This window comes from Anarhichas minor, unplaced genomic scaffold (genome assembly GCF_050575085.1).
Source record: "Anarhichas minor isolate MPS153535 unplaced genomic scaffold, ASM5057508v1 ptg000136l, whole genome shotgun sequence".
In the NCBI taxonomy this organism is placed as follows: domain Eukaryota; kingdom Metazoa; phylum Chordata; class Actinopteri; order Perciformes; family Anarhichadidae; genus Anarhichas; species Anarhichas minor.
In genome coordinates, this window is record NW_027466582.1 from 14651008 (window position 1) to 14671054 (window position 20047).

At 40.5% G+C, this 20047-nt stretch overlaps 4 protein-coding genes across 4 annotated transcripts in view; 3 read left to right on the forward strand and 1 right to left on the reverse strand.

Annotated features, from left to right (window-relative positions):
• The window catches only part of igf2r (insulin-like growth factor 2 receptor), a 38470-nt gene extending 36015 nt beyond the window's left edge, over nt 1-2455 (reverse strand). The window contains exons 1-2 of the mRNA XM_076084460.1: nt 2244-2455; nt 812-951 (exon numbers count right to left, since the gene is read on the reverse strand). Of these exons, the coding sequence (XP_075940575.1) occupies nt 812-951; nt 2244-2380 (277 nt within the window). The 5' untranslated portion in view covers nt 2381-2455. The remainder of the gene's footprint in view (nt 1-811; nt 952-2243) is intronic.
• LOC142942223 (hatching enzyme 1.2-like) lies at nt 1641-9684 on the forward strand. Its single transcript, XM_076084462.1, has 12 exons — nt 1641-1850; nt 2193-5187; nt 5260-5313; nt 5385-5447; nt 5538-5588; nt 5658-5711; nt 5802-5848; nt 5999-6068; nt 6158-6272; nt 7092-7264; nt 7545-7626; nt 7801-9684. The coding sequence occupies exons 2-12, from the start codon at nt 5154-5156 to the stop codon at nt 8060-8062; spliced, it is 1005 nt and encodes a 334-aa protein (XP_075940577.1). The 5' UTR covers nt 1641-1850; nt 2193-5153; the 3' UTR covers nt 8063-9684.
• Nucleotides 9685-9974: 290 nt separating this feature from the next.
• LOC142942141 (hatching enzyme 1.2-like) lies at nt 9975-13849 on the forward strand. The gene is made up of 9 exons (XM_076084351.1): nt 9975-10938; nt 11029-11079; nt 11149-11202; nt 11293-11339; nt 11490-11559; nt 11645-11759; nt 12478-12650; nt 12931-13012; nt 13192-13849. Exons 1-9 carry the CDS (start codon nt 10719-10721, stop codon nt 13451-13453), a joined length of 1074 nt encoding a protein of 357 aa, XP_075940466.1. The 5' UTR covers nt 9975-10718; the 3' UTR covers nt 13454-13849.
• A 3243-nt stretch (nt 13850-17092) lies between these two features.
• ttll2 (tubulin tyrosine ligase-like family, member 2) lies at nt 17093-19733 on the forward strand. Its single transcript, XM_076084065.1, is given in 3 exon segments — nt 17093-17314; nt 17772-19117; nt 19424-19733. Coding segments are annotated over 3 exon segments (1878 nt in total).
• The last annotated feature ends 314 nt before the right edge of the window (nt 19734-20047 follow it).

Sequence of the window (20047 nt, forward strand, 5' to 3'; positions counted from 1 at the left end):
CACCACAACTATATGTATATAAAAACAGGACAGCCCCTGAGATGTAGATCTGTTCCTGCAGTGTCACTAAAGAGCCGTGAAATGTTTTGTTGTGTGGTTGTCATAAGACACATGGGACGCATCACAGTCATAGACTGGCTCACATGCACCTTTGTTACTCATAAACATTTTAACAGAGCAGAATAACGGGCTGAGTGGCCATTACACGAGGCAAGGTCCAACATGTTCAACACACGGCCCACATCATGTATCCTGCACAACAACACTGCAGCACACAAGGCTGCAATAGGTTATTATTATTGTACTCCCTGCTGTTGCTCGACTGAAAACAAAAGGTGATCTCGCCTTTGAGGGTCTACAGGAAGAGCATTCCGAACTTCAATCAGCCGTCTCTGCTCACGTATTTGTACGGGCCTTTGTGTCGCCGTGTGCTTTCTAGAGTTTGTCCTTTTTTTAAGGAAAGGCATGCTGGCTGGCATCCTGCAAAACATCCTAGTACCTTTTGGCATACTGCATTTGACAAACTATGTATTAGGACATACTAAATATTTTTCTGGCATACTAAATAGTATGGAAGTACAGGTATGCTATCTCACATAATTCACTGTCACAGGTGGCTTAATGGCTCAGGCTTCAAGGTGTTTAAGCTGACAACATGTGACAAAATCTCCATGTTTAGCTTCTTTATTAGGTTTATCCATCATCCATTTATCCAGGAGACTGCCATGGTTCCACCACACATAGCTAATACAGTAAGAGATGTCTGACCTTCCCTGCGTCCCAGTGTACCCCCCCAGTGGGTTTTACTCACCGACAGACTGGTTTGCTTTGGTGGTGAGGTTCTGGGCGCAGACGGCGGTGCCGGGGCCACAGCTGGTTGACGGTGAAGACTCGCAGAGCTTTAGCGTGTAGCTCACCTTATTATCCTGGTCAATAGCCTCCCATTTAAAACTGCAACACAGGGAATACAAGAAATGAAGTTAAGAATTAAGGAAAAACATTTAGGTGATGCACACACACACACTCATACCAGGAACACATTGGGTCTCAGCCGGTCTAAAGAGAAGGAGTGGAACCTGAGTATCACATTTTTTTGATTAATAAATTGATTGTTTAGTCTTAATAATGGATTTGCTGCTTTTTTTTAATATTAAAGTTTCAGAAAACAAACAAGCAATCCAGAGACGTCACCTTGGGCTTTAGGATTCATTTTGAAGTTCTCATTATTTTCTGACATTTTATAAATTAAACAATTCATTGGTTAATCAATAACGAAAACAATTGTTAGTTGTTTTCCCATGACTCATTTCTGTTTCTGAGTGTTGGGTTGAAGTTGTGCTTTCCTTCATTTAAAAAGGTAAAAAATTAATAAGCAAGCAGCTCAAACGCCTCTAAGTGAACCCTGCTTATTAGCTCGTGAAGAACACTGACATAATAACATTGCATTATCTCATATCAACTATTCTTGTGACCATTTATTCAAAGGCCACCAAAACAAGGAAGTGACATTCAGCCAGCCAGACAGGTTACTGATCATCACTCCAGCCTTATTGCTGAGTCAATATTTGAGCAGCAGCAGCCTGCACATAGCTCCAGTACAGGAGCCAGTAGTCCTCATTTAAACTGTGAAATAACCGACGTTACATTCTGTAGTGTTGCTCTCTCTTTGTCCTCCTCCAAGTCATGTCATTTAAGGTTGCTAATATTTAGCGTTAGCTTGTTACATGACAGTTTTCATGTAACGTTAGCAGTTAGCTACATATTAGCCTGATAAGAACAAAACACACAACAGTGTAAGCTAACTGCTTTGGCTCGAGACCGTTTGAGTTTCGAGCTCATTTCCTTCAACAGTAAGTTTGGCTGCTTGAAACTTATCAAGCAGCACGTTTAGACAAACTAGACAGCTGTTATTGGGTTTGTTAGCTAGCTTACACCATTGAAAGCGGTTGCTAATTATACGATTTTAAAAGTTGATATTGTCACTGAAATAAAGAGCCCGCTGGTTGTTTATAAACCGCGTTTAACACGAGACATTCGTATAATGAGGTCGTGTGAAACCGGGTGTAACATCGTCAATAAGCAAATAAATCACCAACTGATACATGTGTGAATTAAACCTAGCTTAACGATCTGTGTAGCTACAGAAGAGCATGACACGCTGTAACGTTAACCGTAATTTGTTTTGTTTCTAGCTGCAGTGTTTCAGTCGGAGGTGTGATCGTTAGCTATGACCATAACGTTACCTGCAGAGGTCCCGGTACCACGGGCTGCTGCTGTCCTCCTCCGCTCCGGACCGGACGGACAAACATCCCAGACACGCAACTAACCAAAGAACCAGCTTCAGAGGCGAGAAGCGGTCAGATTTACACAGAAGTAACATGTTTACAGCGGTGGATATCAGTCTGTGGCGCCTAAGACGACATGATACGGCAGTCTGTCTGCTGTGGAGCAAATCAGTAGGAAGTGAATGCACCACATGACAGGACATCACATGACTCTCATGATGCTGACTGATGCCGCCTTCATGGTCTGTGGGGAAACTGGGTATCTAAATCAGACTCACGTTTATTGAGAAGGTTTGCACCATACAGTCTATGGTTTTTACATACAAGCAGTGGTGGGACAAGTACTATGGGCAAAAGTAAAATAAGCAATGTAGACAGTGTAGCAATACTCTGTTGCAAGTAAATGTAATGAAATAAACATTTAACTTGAGGATAATCAAATAATAATAGCTAAAAACTAACTTTTGTTATGGTGCTGAAGATCTGCTTTTAAGCTCTTTGAATTTTACAGCAAATCTTACATTACAAAGTAAATTATAAACTGGAAATTCATGACAGAGAGCAATATTAAGTCTGTGAAAACAGTTGTAGAAAGTCCTCTGTGGCTCTGGAGGGGAGCTTTCCCACAAAAAGTCTGCAAATACACTGATTATGTCTTCAGAGTGTCACATAGCACTAATGACTAAATACAATGAATTATTTTGTTATGATGAACGTACATTACAGTGGGCCAATCAATCGACCAAGTCATTTTCAGAAGCAAAAAGGACAAATGTTCTGATTCCACTACAGATCGGACAAACCTAGACCCCCTAAAACCCCCCAAAAAGCCTCCCCTAAAACAGTTTGGACCCCCCTAGGGAGGCCCGTCTCCCATTCTGGAAACCTCGATCTAATCCACCACACTGTTGATTTTCATTGAGGGACATAGGCTTTTAGTGTTTTAGGGGAGACTGACTGACAAAAAATCTACCCTATGCTGCAAATAGTTGGGCGGTTTATTATAACCTTTATGGAAGTGCTTTTCTAATTCGCAGGAGTGGAGGTGGGGCTGTGGTTTAGGAGGTAGAGTAGGTCGTCTACTAATCAAAGGATTAGCAGTTCAATCATCTGCTCAAAGTGTACTAAGGGCAAGATGTACAGTTCAGGGTCCACAAATTCTCTCTTTCTCTTTAAAATATACACTTCTGATATATTAGGGATGTCAATTCAAGTTAGAACAAGACATTGTCATATACTCGTGGGGCCATCACATGGACACATCACATGGACATACATGATAAGTAGTAACGAATACACCATTTAAAGATGTAATATTTTCTACCGTCTTTATCGCACCTGAATGCAGCATTATTGATGACAAGAACAACGAGTCAAACAGGTGTTTTCTATTTAAAGGAAGAGGTATACCGCTTTTCCAGTTATGCATCCACTACTGTTTGTTAAGTAATACCTGAACGCAGGATTTCATAACCATAACCATCCATCCTTAACCATCTATACAACATTATCATTTAGTTATCATTTCATTAGTAGAGTTTGTGAAGAGTCAGTCCTCAGTTTGGAGAAAGATTCAGCTTCCTGTAAGTACCACCTCAGGGCAAAATCACACACCATTTAAATGGAGCCTTTAGCTGTCACATTGCGCCCTCTAGTGGCCATAACGGAACACAACAGAAACTCTCACTCATTGCTTCGCTTATTCAAGGGCAGCTGTCTAAACAGTGTTGGATATTTAGGTATTTTCCCCTCAGTTATAGTCTCAGTTGCTGAACAAGCTTTTATCCTTTATTCATTCTTGACTCTGGACATGTTTGCTTTTCCTATGCCCTTCTTTACATTTGTTAATATCCAAAAAATCATACTAAAACAGCTCCTCGAGAGCTGTCAGGGCGTTGTGTTTGGAGCCTTTATATAATAGAAGGGTGAGAGGAAATAGATGTGCAACAAAGTTCCCAATCCAAACTCAGGGATAGTGCAATTACACGGGCAGCCTCTTAGACCCCTAAAACACCACAATTCCCCTCCTGTACATCCATTTTTGAGTATTGACCACATATGGCTTTCGCCACCCACGAGTCTCTCACAACAAGAGCATGAGAAAAATATTTTGAACATTTCTAAATGCATAAGGCAAGTTTATAAAGAATAAAAACCACAACATGGGCTCAACACTGACATTGGAAAGTGCTCTTAAAAAAATACTTTAAAGGATGAGTTCAGAATTTTCCTTACAAGCTGCTTTCAATGGTGGGGTGGGGGGCACAAACCACAGTCCTTCTTCTGTGCAAAAAATGTATTACACAATTTATCTAAAGCTAATATGTGGCTTCAGCAGTTTTTAAAGCTCATTGCCAAGTCAAGTAGGTAAGCGAGTTGAAGAGGATAGAAAAAAACATATGTGCATTTTACAAAAATGTGTGTTTAATGTAACATGTCGATGTGGAGACCTACTTTATTTGTCTACTGTTTTTCACAGAATTGGATTTGGATGGATTTGGTCCCCCATCACTTACACTAAAACCTCATTGGGAAACCTTACCAATGGCTGTTTGAATGGCCAGTGTGAACAGAGGGAATGATTACAGCCAGCGTTGGACACCTAACTGTGAAGACTTTAGGACTGACTTGGAACAATTGTGAATCCATCCCGAGGCCTGCACCCAAAGAACTGAAACACGGCAACAGAAAGACAAAAAGCAGAGTAACTGCAAACACCAAAAGCGTGGCGCCCTCTGCACTCCAGTCTGGAGCTCATAATCAGTGGGAAGTGATCACACCTGGTGATGGTTATCAGATCTCTTTAAGAACAGCCAGCTGAGGCGTTTGGGTTCACAGCTTCTGTCCTTGTTCAAGTCGTGTGGCACTATGTGGTTTCTGGTTTTCATCTGCGCGGCGACAGGTACGAACTCAAGCATTCAAACCACATCTTGTGCTGAACAATGCTGATCGTGTTCTCTTTCTCTTCATGCAGCTGTTGGTGGTGTACCCGTACATCCAACCCAGGAGGCTTCCGGTCACTCCACAGGTTTGTTTTGGCCGCACTGATTTTTACGCAAACATACAAATTATTGATGAGGAATTCTCGTGTTTTCATAGATAATATGACTGTCACTTCTACGCTTGATGTGTCCAAGCCAGCCACTACAGCAGCTTTGCAAGGTAGATCGTCTGGTATATTTTACACACAAAGAACATGCCAAAATAAATCAACATAGAATAACCAGCATTTAACTGATTTCACTCATTCAGTTGACGTCATCCCCTTGAATCGCACCCAGAATGGGACTAGTCCTGCAGCAGGTCGGTGCCTGTTGGTTTCTTTCAGACTTTGGGTTTAAAAATGGTGATTAAATTCTCAGATTTCTGCAGGTAACGTGACTTCAATGCTTGAGCCGCAGCGGGACAGTGCAGAGACCTTGGAAGGTAAACTTAAAATACGTTAAATATATATATTTAAAAATATATTTTTCATAGATGTGATGTACTGATTTTTATTATTATTTATCATGTCAGACTCTCAAGAAAACAAAATTCTCGACGAGGGAGATATTTTGATTCCGGTAAGATGAACCAGAGACTGGAAGGAACATTTCAAACATGAGGGGAAACTCTCTTGATATTAATATTCTCTCACTCAATATTAGCGTTGAGACTATAAATGTAGTTTTTGTGTGGAACTAGTAATGGTGTGTATCTGTCTTAACTTGCAGGAGGACAGGAATGCTGTGGAGTCTTTGTGGGTGGACGCCGTCATGCCTTACACCATCAGTTCTGAGCTGGGTGGGTCTTTGTTGATCCGACGTGTCTGACCGCTAGAGTGCAGATCACAAAATGTTCTTTTGATTTTTTTTTTTTTTTTCACTCAACAGCTCATCGAGAGGTTGACATCCTCTCTGCCTTCAAGATGATCTCAGATGTCTCCTGCATTCGCTTCAGACCGCACACCATAGAGCTTAACTACCTCACTATCAAGGATGGCAAAGGGTGAGAAATGTCTCTTTCATTTTTAAATTTTTTTTTTTTTTTAAAGGGTCAGTTCACCCATATTACAATAAAGCCAGGCAGAAATATATATTTATATATTTGCCTTTTTAAAATTATAATTATCTGTATTCATAAAAGAGCACTTTTCAAACCTCAAATTGCAAAATGATTCATAGAGCAAATGAACACTTTAATGTTATATTGGTAAAACTGTAACACACTCTGGTAAAGTAACAAATCAAGTTCTCTGATCTTAGTTTGTTTTAAGAAGCTCAATATCGATCAGTAGAATCTTAAACCCAACTCTAAAATGTACTGCAACAAGGCTAACTCAGTGTGATGTGGTCACATCTCTTTTTTTTCCGTCCACACAAAGACAAGTCGGACTGAATATTCCCTTTTTGATTTTATATTAATTGCTGGAAAAATAAATTTAACATGAACTTGATATAAAGTCAACTTGTAATGTGCATATTGATCTACTGAAAAAGCTTTCAGCCATTTAAAAAAAAAAATAAAATAAAATAAAATCACCACATCACCAAATAGAATTTTTATATATTTTTCCCATGACACTTAATCCCTGCTCAAAGAAATGGGTTTTGCATATCATGCTGAAAACCTCTTGCATTTAATATGAATCTTTAAGATGGTCCTCTCTGTATACCAGAGGAGAAAAATGACCATCCTGGCTAAACGTAAAATAAACTCTAAATCAGAACTTACTACATGGCTTAATACCAGCAGAGGTAAGAGGGGGGGAAATGCCTTTTTTGTGTGAATATGACTCTTATCCTACTGGCCTGTTTGTCTCTGTAGCTGTGCCTCCTTCGTCGGTTGTCAAGGAGGAGTCCAGCCGGTGTATTTCGGCCCAACATGCGGCGTGGGCAATCTTTGCCATGAGATCATTCATGCTCTGGGACTGCATCATGAACACAGCCGCAGGGACCGTGATCAGCACATCACTGTGCAGTGGCAGAACATCAAAGCAGGTGAACGCTTCATTTATTGCAATTCCCTCTTTTTGAGAAACACAAGCTGGCACCAGTTTGTACGTGCATTCTGCCCACTTTGTCTCTGGGAACTCTGTTTCGACAAATCATGTCTTTAGGTTAAAGGCTTCACAAGCCGACTTAAATGTATGTATATTCAACGAACAAACGTAAAAGATGCTGAAGATTTTAGAAGATTGGTATGAAACAATTTGACAAAGCTACTTTATTCTTAACTTGACTGCAAAAGACCAAAGTAATCTGTCTTTTGTTTTTAAAGGGAAAGGGAGGTACTTCAAGGTGAAACGTGGAAACACTCTGAACCTGCCGTATGACCACAACTCCATAATGCACTATGGCCCGTAAGTCACACCGGTCATTTATTTAGACCTGAAGCAGTTCTAATGACACCAGTCACAAGAGATCGGTCATCTTTTATTTGTTTAACAGTAACTAATCATGGATATTTGTTACTGGTTAATTGGGTATTATTTAACAGCAAGTCAGGGTGAACAAGAGATTCTGTTTTATTGCAGGCTTTTTTTCAGTAAAGATGGGGGTCCAACTGTGTTGTCGAAGCAGAGCGGGGTGCACATGGGTCAGAGAACACACCTCAGCGATCTGGATATAGAGAAACTGAACAAACTCTACCACTGTGGTAACTACGTCATCACTACACGTCTCATAACTCTGTTCAGTGTGTCAGTTCAAGCAGGCGGCAAGCGTTCCAACAATACGCAGACTCTTCTTTTAGGATCCACTTTAAATTCTTACTCGTGCTTTGCATCCCGTCTCTAAGTTAATGTTCATCTGCTGACAGTTTCTGCTTTTTAAAGCCGGTCTTACCGACATTATTATTATTATTATTATTATTATTATTATAATAGAGACTTGCCTTTTCGCCTGACAACTAGTCCTGTTTACATACAGCTCTGTTGTGCAACCGTCTGATTTTCAGTTTGATGATTTTATTTCTGTGCCTGTATTTTGCTGCTTTTAATTTTTTTCTTGTGTTGTTTATGGGAAGCACTTTGTGCTCCCAGTGGGAAAAGTGCTATACAAATAAAATGTCTTCGTCTTCCAGATGCGCGGATGAAATCGCGGGCTCTTGGTTGATCTGAATTTGGTGGGAGTTTTAATAAAATCCTAAAAATCCTGCCTTTTTGTTTGTGTCCACTGTACCTGCTGGCCCAAATGCATCACATTAGACCCATTAGGTCTGTACTCGTCTACAAAGCACTAAATGGTCTCGGGCCTTAATGCATCAGAGTTACTTTATGAAGCATCCGGACCCCTCAGGTCATCTGGGACAAGTTTACTCTGTTCCCAAAGTCAAAACAAAGCAGCTTGTAGATTCTAAAATCATCTGTGAAGCGAGCTGAATCACTGAGGTCTGCTGAATTTGTCAGCTAATTTAAATTGGAGCATAAAACATTAACTAGTTTTCAGTGAAGTAATGCATATCCTCTTATTTTGAAACTTTCTTTGCCTTTTTAAATGTGTTTCTATGCTGCTGTAGAGCACTCTGAATTGCCTTCCATCTGTATAGTGCTGTATAAATTAGTTTAGGCTTAAAGACACAGTAAAATTAATTATCTAACTTATTTATCTCTGTACCATGTGTCAAAAAAAATTATATATTTTATTTAAATAACTTGTCTTTTTTTTTTTTTAAAACAAATATTTTTGACTCTGAACTGGTTACAAAATGTGTTCATGGGTGACTAATGTAGCGGCCACTAAATGCATTTCAACTAAAGCAAAAATAGACCCTTTGTACCGTAATATACATAAGCTGTATACTTTTACTGTGATGGAAGCACTGTATAACATACTAAAGTGTTTTTTCTTAAGTACTTCCTTTTCTGTTCCTTACTGTATAGCACTTTGTGCTACATTTCTTGTATGAAAGGTGTTACACAAATAGTGTGTATCATATTAACATTCCTCAGAGTATTAAATTACTGCAACAGTTTATCTCTACGATAACAGCAGTTTCACAACAATACAGAGCGAACACACTAGGCACTCCATCTAACAACCATTGTGCTGCCACTTGTACATTAAACCTGTCTGACAGATGACCTACAGTAGGAGGAGCTAAGAGCACACGCTGTCCACTGTGCAATAGTCTTACTGTCTAGCCTTCATTTACCTGGCAGAAAGGATGTAAGACCAATGTGCATTCAAGGGTAAGACAAAGTCTTATCAGTATTTCAAATTAATTTGTGTACATTTATTTGAGAAATGGGAACTTCTTGAGATTTCTGTGTTTGTCATTTTCTGCATCAGTATTTTTTTTAGCCATTAGTGTTACGTGCGTTTGTTAATCAGTCTGAAATGCAGCACTTTTTGTTCTTTAAAAAACTCATAGTGAAGTAACAAAGTTCAACACATTTAATTTGTCTGGTAGTGAGCTGTCCCACTGAAGAGTCTGATCCCTCTTTCTGTGCAAGTGTCGGGTTTATGTGGGCTTCTTGGATTTACCATGTAAATGCTTTAGTTTACATACACCGCTCATCTTTTGATTACCTTTTGGCACATTAGCACCGTTAACAGTATGGCAAATGAACTATTAGCTTTTTTCTGTTTGTAATGCACCAATGGCTGTAAAGACAACTATCACTGGATTCATTTTATACTGAGGAAACTTTAGAATGTGATGATTCTTAAGCGTCCTTTTCTGTGATTTATAAGCGGATTTATGAGGGTTTATTCGTGATGGACAGCGGAGATGATATCTGAGGTTTGTCAAGACTTAACACGGATACATCGAGGAAGTATTCACAAAATACAAATCTGTTTTAAATATATATTATGGTTACGAGTTTTTATTGCATTAATCTGCAAAAAATGGGACATGATTGCCAAGTCAAGTAGGTAAGAGAGTTGAAGAGGATAGAAAAAACATATGTGCATTTTACAAAAATGTGTGTTTAATGTAACATGTCGATGTGGAGACCTACTTTATTTGTCTACTGTTTTTCACAGAATTGGATTTGGATGGATTTGGTCCCCCATCACTTACACTAAAACCTCATTGAGAAACCTTACCAATGGCTGTTTGAATGGCCAGTGTGAACAGAGGGAATGATTACAGCCAGCGTTGGACACCTAACTGTGAAGACTTTAGGACTGACTTGGAACAATTGTGAATCCATCCCAAGGCCTGCACCCAAAGAACTGAAACACGGCAACAGAAAGAAAAAAAGCAGAGTAACTGCAAACACCAAAAGCGTGGCGCCCTCTGCACTCCAGTCTGGAGCTCATAATCAGTGGGAAGTGATCACACCTGGTGATGGTTATCAGATCTCTTTAAGAACAGCCAGCTGAGGCGTTTGGGTTCACAGCTTCTGTCCTTGTTCAAGTCGTGCGGCACTATGTGGTTTCTGGTCTTCATCTGCGTGGCGACAGGTACGAACTCGAGCATTCAAACCACATCTTGTGCTGAACAATGCTGATCGTGTTCTCTTTCTCTTCATGCAGCTGTTGGTGGTGTACCCGTACATCCAACCCTGGAGGCTTCCGGTCACTTCACAGGTTTGTTTTGGCCGCACTGATTTTTACGCAAACATACAAATTATTGATGAGGAATTATCGTGTTTTCATAGATAATATAACTGTCACTTCTACGCTTGATGTGTCCAAGCCAGCCACTACAGCAGCTTTGCAAGGTAGATCGTCTGGTATATTTTACACACAAAGAACATGCCAAAATAAATCAACATAGAATAACCAGCATTTAACTGATTTCACTCATTCAGTTGACGTCATCCCCTTGAATCGCACCCAGAATGGGACTAGTCCTGCAGCAGGTCGGTGCCTGTTGGTTTCTTTCAGACTTTGGGTTTAAAAACGGTGATTAAATTCTCAGATTTCTGCAGGTAACGTGACTTCAATGCTTGAGCCGCAGCGGGACAGTGCAGAGACCTTGGAAGGTAAACTTAAAATACGTTAAATATATATATTTAAAAATATATTTTTCATAGATGTGATGTACTGATTTTTATTATTATTTATCATGTCAGACTTTCAAGAAAACAAAATTCTCGACGAGGGAGATATTTTGATTCCGGTAAGATGAACCAGAGACTGGAAGGAACATTTCAAACATGAGGGGAAACTCTCTTGATATTAATATTCTCTCACTCAATATTAGCGTTAAGACTAGAAATGTCGTTTTTGTGTGGAACTAGTAATGGTGTGTATCTGTCATAACTTCCAGGAGGACAGGAATGCTGTGGAGTCTTTGTGGGTGGACGCCGTCATGCCTTACACCATCAGTTCTGCGCTGGGTGGGTCTTTGTTGATCCGACGTGTCTAACCGCTAGAGTGCAGATCACAAAATGTTCTTTGGATTTTTTTTTTTTCACTCAACAGCTCATCGAGAGGTTGACATCCTCTCTGCCTTCAAGATGATCTCGGATGTCTCCTGCATTCGCTTCAGACCGCACACCACAGAGCATAACTACCTCACTATCCAGGATGGCAAAGGGTGAGAAATGTTTTTTTTTTTTTTTTCTTTTTTTAAAGGGTCAGTTCACCCATATTACAATAAAGCCAGGCAGAAATATATATTTATACATTTGCCTTTTTAAAATCATAATTATCTGTATTCATAAAAGAGCACTTTTCAAATTGCAACACTTTAATGTTATATTGGTAAAACTGTAACACACTCTGGTAAAGTAACAAATCAAGTTGAGCTCTCTGATTTTAGTTTGTTTTAAGAAGCTCAATATCAATCAGTAGAATCTTACAACAACTCTAAAATGTACTGCAACAAGGCTAACTCGGTGTGATGTGGTCACATCTATTTTTTTTTTTTTTTTTTTTTTTTTTACTTTTAATGTACATATTGATGATCTACTGAAAAGCTTTCAGCTATTTAAAAAAAAAAGAAGAGAAAAAAAAATCGCATCACCAAATGGAATTTATATATATATATATATTTTTTTCCATGACACTTAATCCCTGCTCAAAGAAATGGATTTTGCATATCATGCTGCAAACCCACTCTTGCTATTGCATTTAATATGAATCTGATGGTCCTCTCTGTATACCAGAGGAGACAAATGACCATCCTGGCTAAACGTAAAATAAACTCTAAATCAGAACTTATTACGTGACTTAATACCAGCAGAGGTAAGAGGGGGAAATGCCTTTTTTGTGTGAATATGACTCTTATCCTACTGGCCTGTTTGTCTCTGTAGCTGTGCCTCCTTCGTCGGTTGTCAAGGAGGAGTCCAGCCGGTGTATTTCGGCCCAACATGCGGCGTGGGCAATCTTTGCCATGAGATCATTCATGCTCTGGGACTGCATCATGAACACAGCCGCAGGGACCGTGATCAGCACATCACTGTGCAGTGGCAGAACATCAAAGCAGGTGAACGCTTCATTTATTGCAATTCCCTCTTTTTGAGAAACACAAGCCGGCACCAGTTTGTACGTGCATTCTGCCCACTTTGTCTCTGGGAACTCTGTTTCGACACATCATGTCTTTAGGTTAAAAGCTTCACAAGCCGACTTAAATGTATGTATATTCAACGAACAAACGTAAAAGGTGCTAAAGATTTTAGAAGATTGGTATGAAACATTTTGACAAAGCTACTTTATTCTTAACTTGACTGCAAAAGACCAAAGTAATCTGTCTTTTGTTTTTAAAGGGAAAGGGAGGTACTTCAAGGTGAAACGTGGAAACACTCTGAACCTGCCGTATGACCACAACTCCATAATGCACTATGGCCCGTAAGTCATACCGGTCATTTATTTAGACCTGAAGCAGTTCTAATGACACTAGTCACAAGAGATCGGTCATCTTTTATTTGTTTAATCGTAACTAATCATGGATATATTTTCTTTTACTGGTTAATTGGGTATTATTTAACAGCAAGTCGGGGTGAACAAGAGATTCTGTTTTATTGCAGGTTTTTTTTCAGTAATGATGGGGGTCCAACTGTGTTGTCGAAGCAGAGCGGGGTGCACATGGGTCAGAGAACACACCTCAGCAATCTGGATATAGAGAAACTGAACAAACTCTACCACTGTGGTAACTACGTCCTCACTACACGTCTCATAACTCTGTTCAGTGTGTCAGTTCAAGCAGGCGGCAAGCGTTCCAACAATACGCAGACTCTTCTTTTAGGATCCACTTTAAATTCTTACTCGTGCTTTGCATCCCGTCTCTAAGTTAATGTTCATCTGCTGACAGGTTCTGCTTTTTAAAGCCGGTCTTAGCGACACATTATTATTATTATTATTATTATTATAGAGACTTGCCTTTTCGCCTGACAACTAGTCCTGTTTACATACAGCTCTGTTGTGCAACCGTCTGATTTTCAATTTGATGATTTTATTTCTGTCCCTGTATTTTGCTGCTTTTATATTTTTTCTTGTGTTGTTTATGGGAAGCACTTTGTGCTCCCAGTGGGAAAAGTGCTATACAAATAAAATGTCTTCTTCTTCTTCTAGATGCGCGGATGAAATCGCGGGCTCTTGGTTGATCTGCATTTGGTGGGAGTTTTAATAAAATCCTAAAAATCCTGCCTTTTTGTTTGTGTCCACTGTACCTGCTGGCCCAAATGCATCACATTAGACCCATTAGGTCTGGACTCGTCTACAAAGCACTAAATGGTCTCGGCCCTTAATGCATCAGAGTTACTTTATGAAGCATCCGGACCCCTCAGGTCATCGGGGACAAGTTTACTCTGTTCCCAAAGTCAAAACAAAGCAGCTTGTAGATTCTAAAATCATCTGTGAAGCGAGCTGAATCACTGAGGTCTGCTGAATTTGTCAGCTAATTTAAATTAGAGCATAAAACATTAACTAGTTTTCAGTAAAGTAATGTATATCTTATTTTGAAACTCTTTGCCTTTTTAAATGTGTTTCTATGCTGCTGTAGAGCACTCTGAATTGCCTTGCGTCTGTATAGTGCTGTATACATTAGTTTAGCCTTAAAGACACAGTAAAATGAATTATCTAACTTATTTATCTCTGTACCATGTGTCAAAAAAAATTATATATTTTTTATAGTGCTGGGCAACAATTAAAATTTTTTAATTCATGGATTTTTTGCAATTAATCTCATTGTTATGGCAAAGTTCAAAAGTAGTGTATTGAGCACTTTTATTTTAAAAGTACTGCTATATGAACAAAAGGTCAACATTTGGTTTCTAAACACTTTAAACAAATAAGGTTCTTTTTAACAGCAGTATTCCCTTTACGCAGTAGCAGTTCTGTGTGCTGACTGTATGTGAAACGTCCCACTGCTGTGCAACATGAATAAAATGTTTCAGCAAAGATGTCTGTCTTCATGACAGTCGGAGCATGTGAATGCAGCTCTACTGTTCATCATAATGCTGTAACTCAGAGGTAATGATGGTTACCCAGCGATCAAAGAGACACTTTACCCACAATTTAGGTGTATTTTCCCTTAACTCACGAGATGCAGCATGTTTTATACTTCATGTGAGTATAGTTCATACTTTGTTGGCATCTTATTCTAAAACCCGGGTGTTCGTCTGAATAAACCGGATGTTGTCTCACGTTAGTCTTTCCGCTAACTTTCAAAGTCCTTTGCTCGCTCCCGATCTGCCGTTTAAATGAGTTTACCGTGAATTTCAGCATATAGGTGCACTAACACGTGTCTGCTGAGTTGACCACAGCGATGTCCAGTAGTCTCCATTCCTTCACCGCTGCCAGTGAGCAACGGACTTTTAAAATAAAAAAAGTAGTGCTGGGCAAGTTAACACGTTAACTCATTAATTAACGCAGACAATTATTTTATAGTGTGTTAACGCATTTTTTATTTATTTTGAAAGTCCGTTGCTCACTGGCAGCGGTGGAGGAATGGAGACTACTGGACATTGCTGCGGTAAAGTCAGCAGACACTCAGATCTCTGTGGTCAACTCAGCAGACACTTACACTTTAGTGCACCTATATGCTGAAATTCACGGTAAACGGCACAGATCGGGAAAGTTAGCGGAAAGATTAACGTCAGACAACATCCGGTTTCTTCAGACGAACATCCGGTTTTCAGAATAAGATGCCAACAAAGCATGAACTATATTCACATTAAGTATAAAACATACTACCTGCATCTCGTGAGTTAAAGGGAAAATACATCTAAATTGTGGGTAAAGTGTCTTTATTCTTTGATCGCTGGGTCACCATCATCACCTCTGAGTTACAGCATTATATTGATGAACAGTAGAGCTGCATTCACATGCTCTGACTGTCATGAAGACACAAGACACATTGTTGCTGAAACATTTTATTCCTGTTGCACAGCAGTGGGACGTTTCACATACAGTCACACAGATAGTGAAGAGATAGAACTGCTACTGTGTAAAGGGAATGCTGCTGTTAAAAAGCACCTCATGTGTTTTAAGTGTTTGCAAACCAAATGTTATTCCCCTTTTGTTCATATAGCAGTACTTTTAAAATAAAAGTGCACAATACACTACTTTTGAATTCATTATTGAATTTTGCCATAACAATGCGATTAATTGCAAAAAATCCATGCGATTAATCGCGATTAAAAATTTTAATTGTTGCCTAGCACTAAAAAAAATGCGTTAACGTGCTATAAAATAATTGGCGGCGTTAATTAATGAATGCGTTAACGCGGTATTAACGCGTTAACTTGCCCAGCACTTTTTTTATTTAAATAACTTGTCTCTTTTAAAACCAAAATATTTTTGACTCACTTTGAACTGTGGTTACAAAATATATTCAACCAAATGTGTTTATGGGTGACTAATGTAGCAGCCACTAAATGTATTTCAACTCGAGCAAAAATTGACTTTTTGTACCACCGTAATATTCCGACATACGCTTTATACACAAATAGTGTGTATCATATTAACATTCCTCAGAGTATTAAATTACTGCAACAGTTTATCTCTACGATAACAGCAGTTTTACAACAATACAGAGCGAACACACTAGGCACTCCATCTAACAACCATTGTGCTGCCACTTGTACATTAAACCTGTCTGACAGATGACCTACAGTAGGAGGAGCTAAGAGCACACACTGTCCACTGTGCAAGAGTCTCTTACTGTCTAGCCTTCATTTACCTGGCAGAAAGGATGTAAGACCAATGTGCATTCAAGGGTAAGACAAAGTCTTATTTTCAGTATTCCAAATTAATTTGTGTACATTTATTTGAGAAATGGGAACTTCTTGAGATTTCTGTGTTCGTCTCATTTTCTGCATCAGTATTGTTTTGGCTTGTAAAGAAGTGACCGTTACTGTTACGTGCGTTTGTTAATCAGTCTGAAATGCAGCACTTTTTGTTCTTTAAAAACTCATCAGATAGTGAAGTAACAAAGTTCAACACATTTAATTTGTCTGTTAGTGAGCTGGCCCACTGAAGAGTCTGATCCCTCTTTCTGTGCAAGTGTCGGGTTTATGTGGGCTTCTTGGATTTACCATGTAAATGCTTTAGTTTACATACGCCGCTCATCTTTTGATTACCTTTTGGCACATTAGCACCATTAACAGTATGGCAAATGAACTATTAGCTTTTTTCTGTTTGTAATGTACCAATGGCTGTAAAGACAACTATCACTGGATTCATTTTATACTGAGGAAAACTTTAGAATGTGATGATTCTTAAGCGTCCTTTTCTGTCATTTCTAAGCGGATTTCTGAGGGTTTATTCGTGATGGACAGCGGAGATGATTTCTTCTGGAGGCACAAGTCCCACTGACTGACATCAATGTGTTTCATGTCCGAGTGTTTAGATTCGACTACGTTTTGACGAAGAAGGGAGTGTGAATTTTGACTCGGATTCATCTCATGCTACAGTTTACGATGCTGCATGGCTGCATCCCTGGTGTTCAGACTACACGACAGAGGACCAGAGGTGGTGAGGGAGGTGCTTCTGGAGCGAGGATGGGAGGAATATGACCAAGAAGAACGGGAGGAGGAAGACTGGAACCTCTACTGGCGGCGCTCTGCATTTCGAAACTCAGAGTATCACAACCTGTTGCCATGGCAGCGCCTCAACCACCATCCCAAAACTGTTGGCATCACACGCAAGGTGATAACGGTCACGTGTGTTAACTTTGTGAGTCAGAGAAATGCAGAGACTTTTTTGTGCTTTTCGACAGTGACACCAGAATCATGAGTGTGGTTGTACTTTATGAGGTTTGTCAAGACTTTCAACACGGATCTATCATAGAGGAAGTATTCACAAAATACAAATCTGTTTTAAATATATATTATGGTTACGAGTTTTTATTGCATTAATCTCAACTATGCAAAAAATGGGACATGATTTAGAAGAACATTCTGGTATTTTTAACCCAACCACGATCTTTTCCTAAACTGAACAGAGTAGTTATGATGCCTAAACATAACCAAGTGTTTGCAATACCAGGTGTAAATGGGGCCAAGAATACCAAACCCAACAAGTTTCCAAAGGGAAACCAGTTAGAAAGATCTTCTCAGTTAAAATGATCGCACCCTGAGAGAATGATTTGTAATTATTTTGGAAGGACTGCTTGGCTCGCAACCTGAGGAGAATGAGAGCCACGTTTGGTTCATCTCACTACGACTTCAGTCCCACCGCCTTCATCCTCCCCAACCACTACACCCGCTTCCTGTCTGAATACAACAACCTGCGCGTGACCCGGGGACCGCCCGTCTACTGGATATGCAAGCCTGTGGATCTCTCCAGAGGCCGGGGGATCTTCATCTTCGAGGACGTTAAGGACTTGGTCTACGACTGCTCTGTGATCGTACAGCGGTACATCAGCAAACCCCTGCTGATCTCCGGCTACAAGTTCGACCTGCGGATCTACGCGTGCGTGAAGAGCTTTCACCTGCTGACCGTTTACATCCACCAAGAAGGCCTGGTGCGTTTCGCCACCGAGAAGTACAACCTGTCATCCCTGCGCAACCTGTACGCTCACCTCACCAACACCAGCATCAACAAGTTCGGCCCCTTCTACAAGGCGGCAAAGGGGAGAGTGGGCCAAGGATGCAAGTGGACCATGAGCAAATTCAGGCATTTTCTCCACAGCCAGGACATCAACGAGCTCTTCCTGTGGCAGAGGATCAACAACATCGTCACCCTGACCCTCCTCGCCATCGCTCCGTCCGTCCCCTCCTGCCCAAACTGCGTGGAGCTGTTAGGCTTCGACATCCTCGTCGACGTCACGTTGAAACCGTGACTGCTGGAGGTCAACTACAGCCCTGCGTTGACTCTGGACTGCCAAGTGGATATTACAGTGAAGAGAGGGCTGATCAGCGACCTGATTGACTTGATGAACTACACATTGAGCGACAGCTTGAGAGAGAGGGCTGATCAGAGACATGGGTACAAGCGGCTTTGTTTCTGTGCCAAGCGCCCCTCGCATGTTCCTACACCACCCGTGCTCTCGGAGTTTGAAGGAACCAAAATTCAGAAGCGAAGGAGTGGCGGCCAGTCCTCACAGACACTCCCTCCTATAAAAACTCTACGCCAGCCTGAAAAGACGAACCAAAGACAGTCCAGACAACATGCTTCTGGGGCCGACTACCAAAGACGCCTTCCCCCTGTTGACTCAAACCAGATATGTGCAACCAGGGGCAGACTAGCCAACGAAACCCACAGGGACAAGACCCTGAATCTGATATTCGGTCCCTGTTCAAGGACAAACGCGTCAGTGGTGAACAGACGGACGTGTCCGGCTCTCGCACCGCAGAGGAGTCTTCGCGTGTCTGAGGTTACAAGCCACTACAACACTGAAACAGAAGCTGAGACGGAGCGCTCTGGAGAGGCAGACGCGTCCTCTTCGATACGCGATACCCCACACAGGGAGCTGGGATTTAGACGGTCAAAGCTCCCCAACATTTACAGGTAAATACACGTATAAAATGCAGATTTTATCATTACCAATAAACCCAAATATAACAGACATCCTAATCATGTATGAATGTAATAAAATAATAATTATTATTACATAATTCTTGGTTTCAGTGACTGTTTAGTTTCTTGTGACTTAAATATTGTTTTGGAGTCTTAGAGTTTTGTGCATTATGTTAAAAAGTACATTTTATGGCTTGAAAATAGTAAAAATGTAACCTAAATTGAGGGCAGAAAATACCAGCCAATTCCAAACATTCAAATAGGGTAACAAAAACAAATGCTGTGGTTGTTTCACAGTGGGAGTCACGGAGCAGTAAGGATGGAGAGGACTCTGAACAGACAACACGTTCCTCCGCTCAGAGTCGGAGACTTCATACGGACATTCCCGTTTAATGCCGCCACTCTGAGGGCCTCACGGCATGAACTGGATGTTAAGGTGGTCATACAGGAGCTTCACAAGCTCACTGCCCAGTTGGCCACACCAGGCGAGAGGTTGAGGAGAGAAGAGGAGGAGGTGAAGAAGGAGACAGATGGTGAAGAGTTTGATGCACTGCTGTGGGGGCCGAAGGATCCTCCGTTGCTCAGTCAATGTTTTAAACCCACTTAACCCACTTTCCCGATGTGTTGCTAAGCACTGAGCTGTTTTTCCTTCGAGTTTTTTGGTTTTATTTGACAGTTTCTGTTACATCTATGACAGTGAAAGTGTACACATCACTTCTGTACGCCAAAATATCTTCCCAGGAAAAAGTCCTCCAGACATTCAGGGGCCAATTCACAAAGAATGGATTGTGACCCCTGACAGCACCATGAATTGTGCATCATTTGCAACCGCTATCTTCCCCCTCTCAAGGTCCCATTCACAAAAGATGTTGGTGATATTACAGCGCAAACACGCCCATAAAGTTTTGCAGTTGAGTCCAA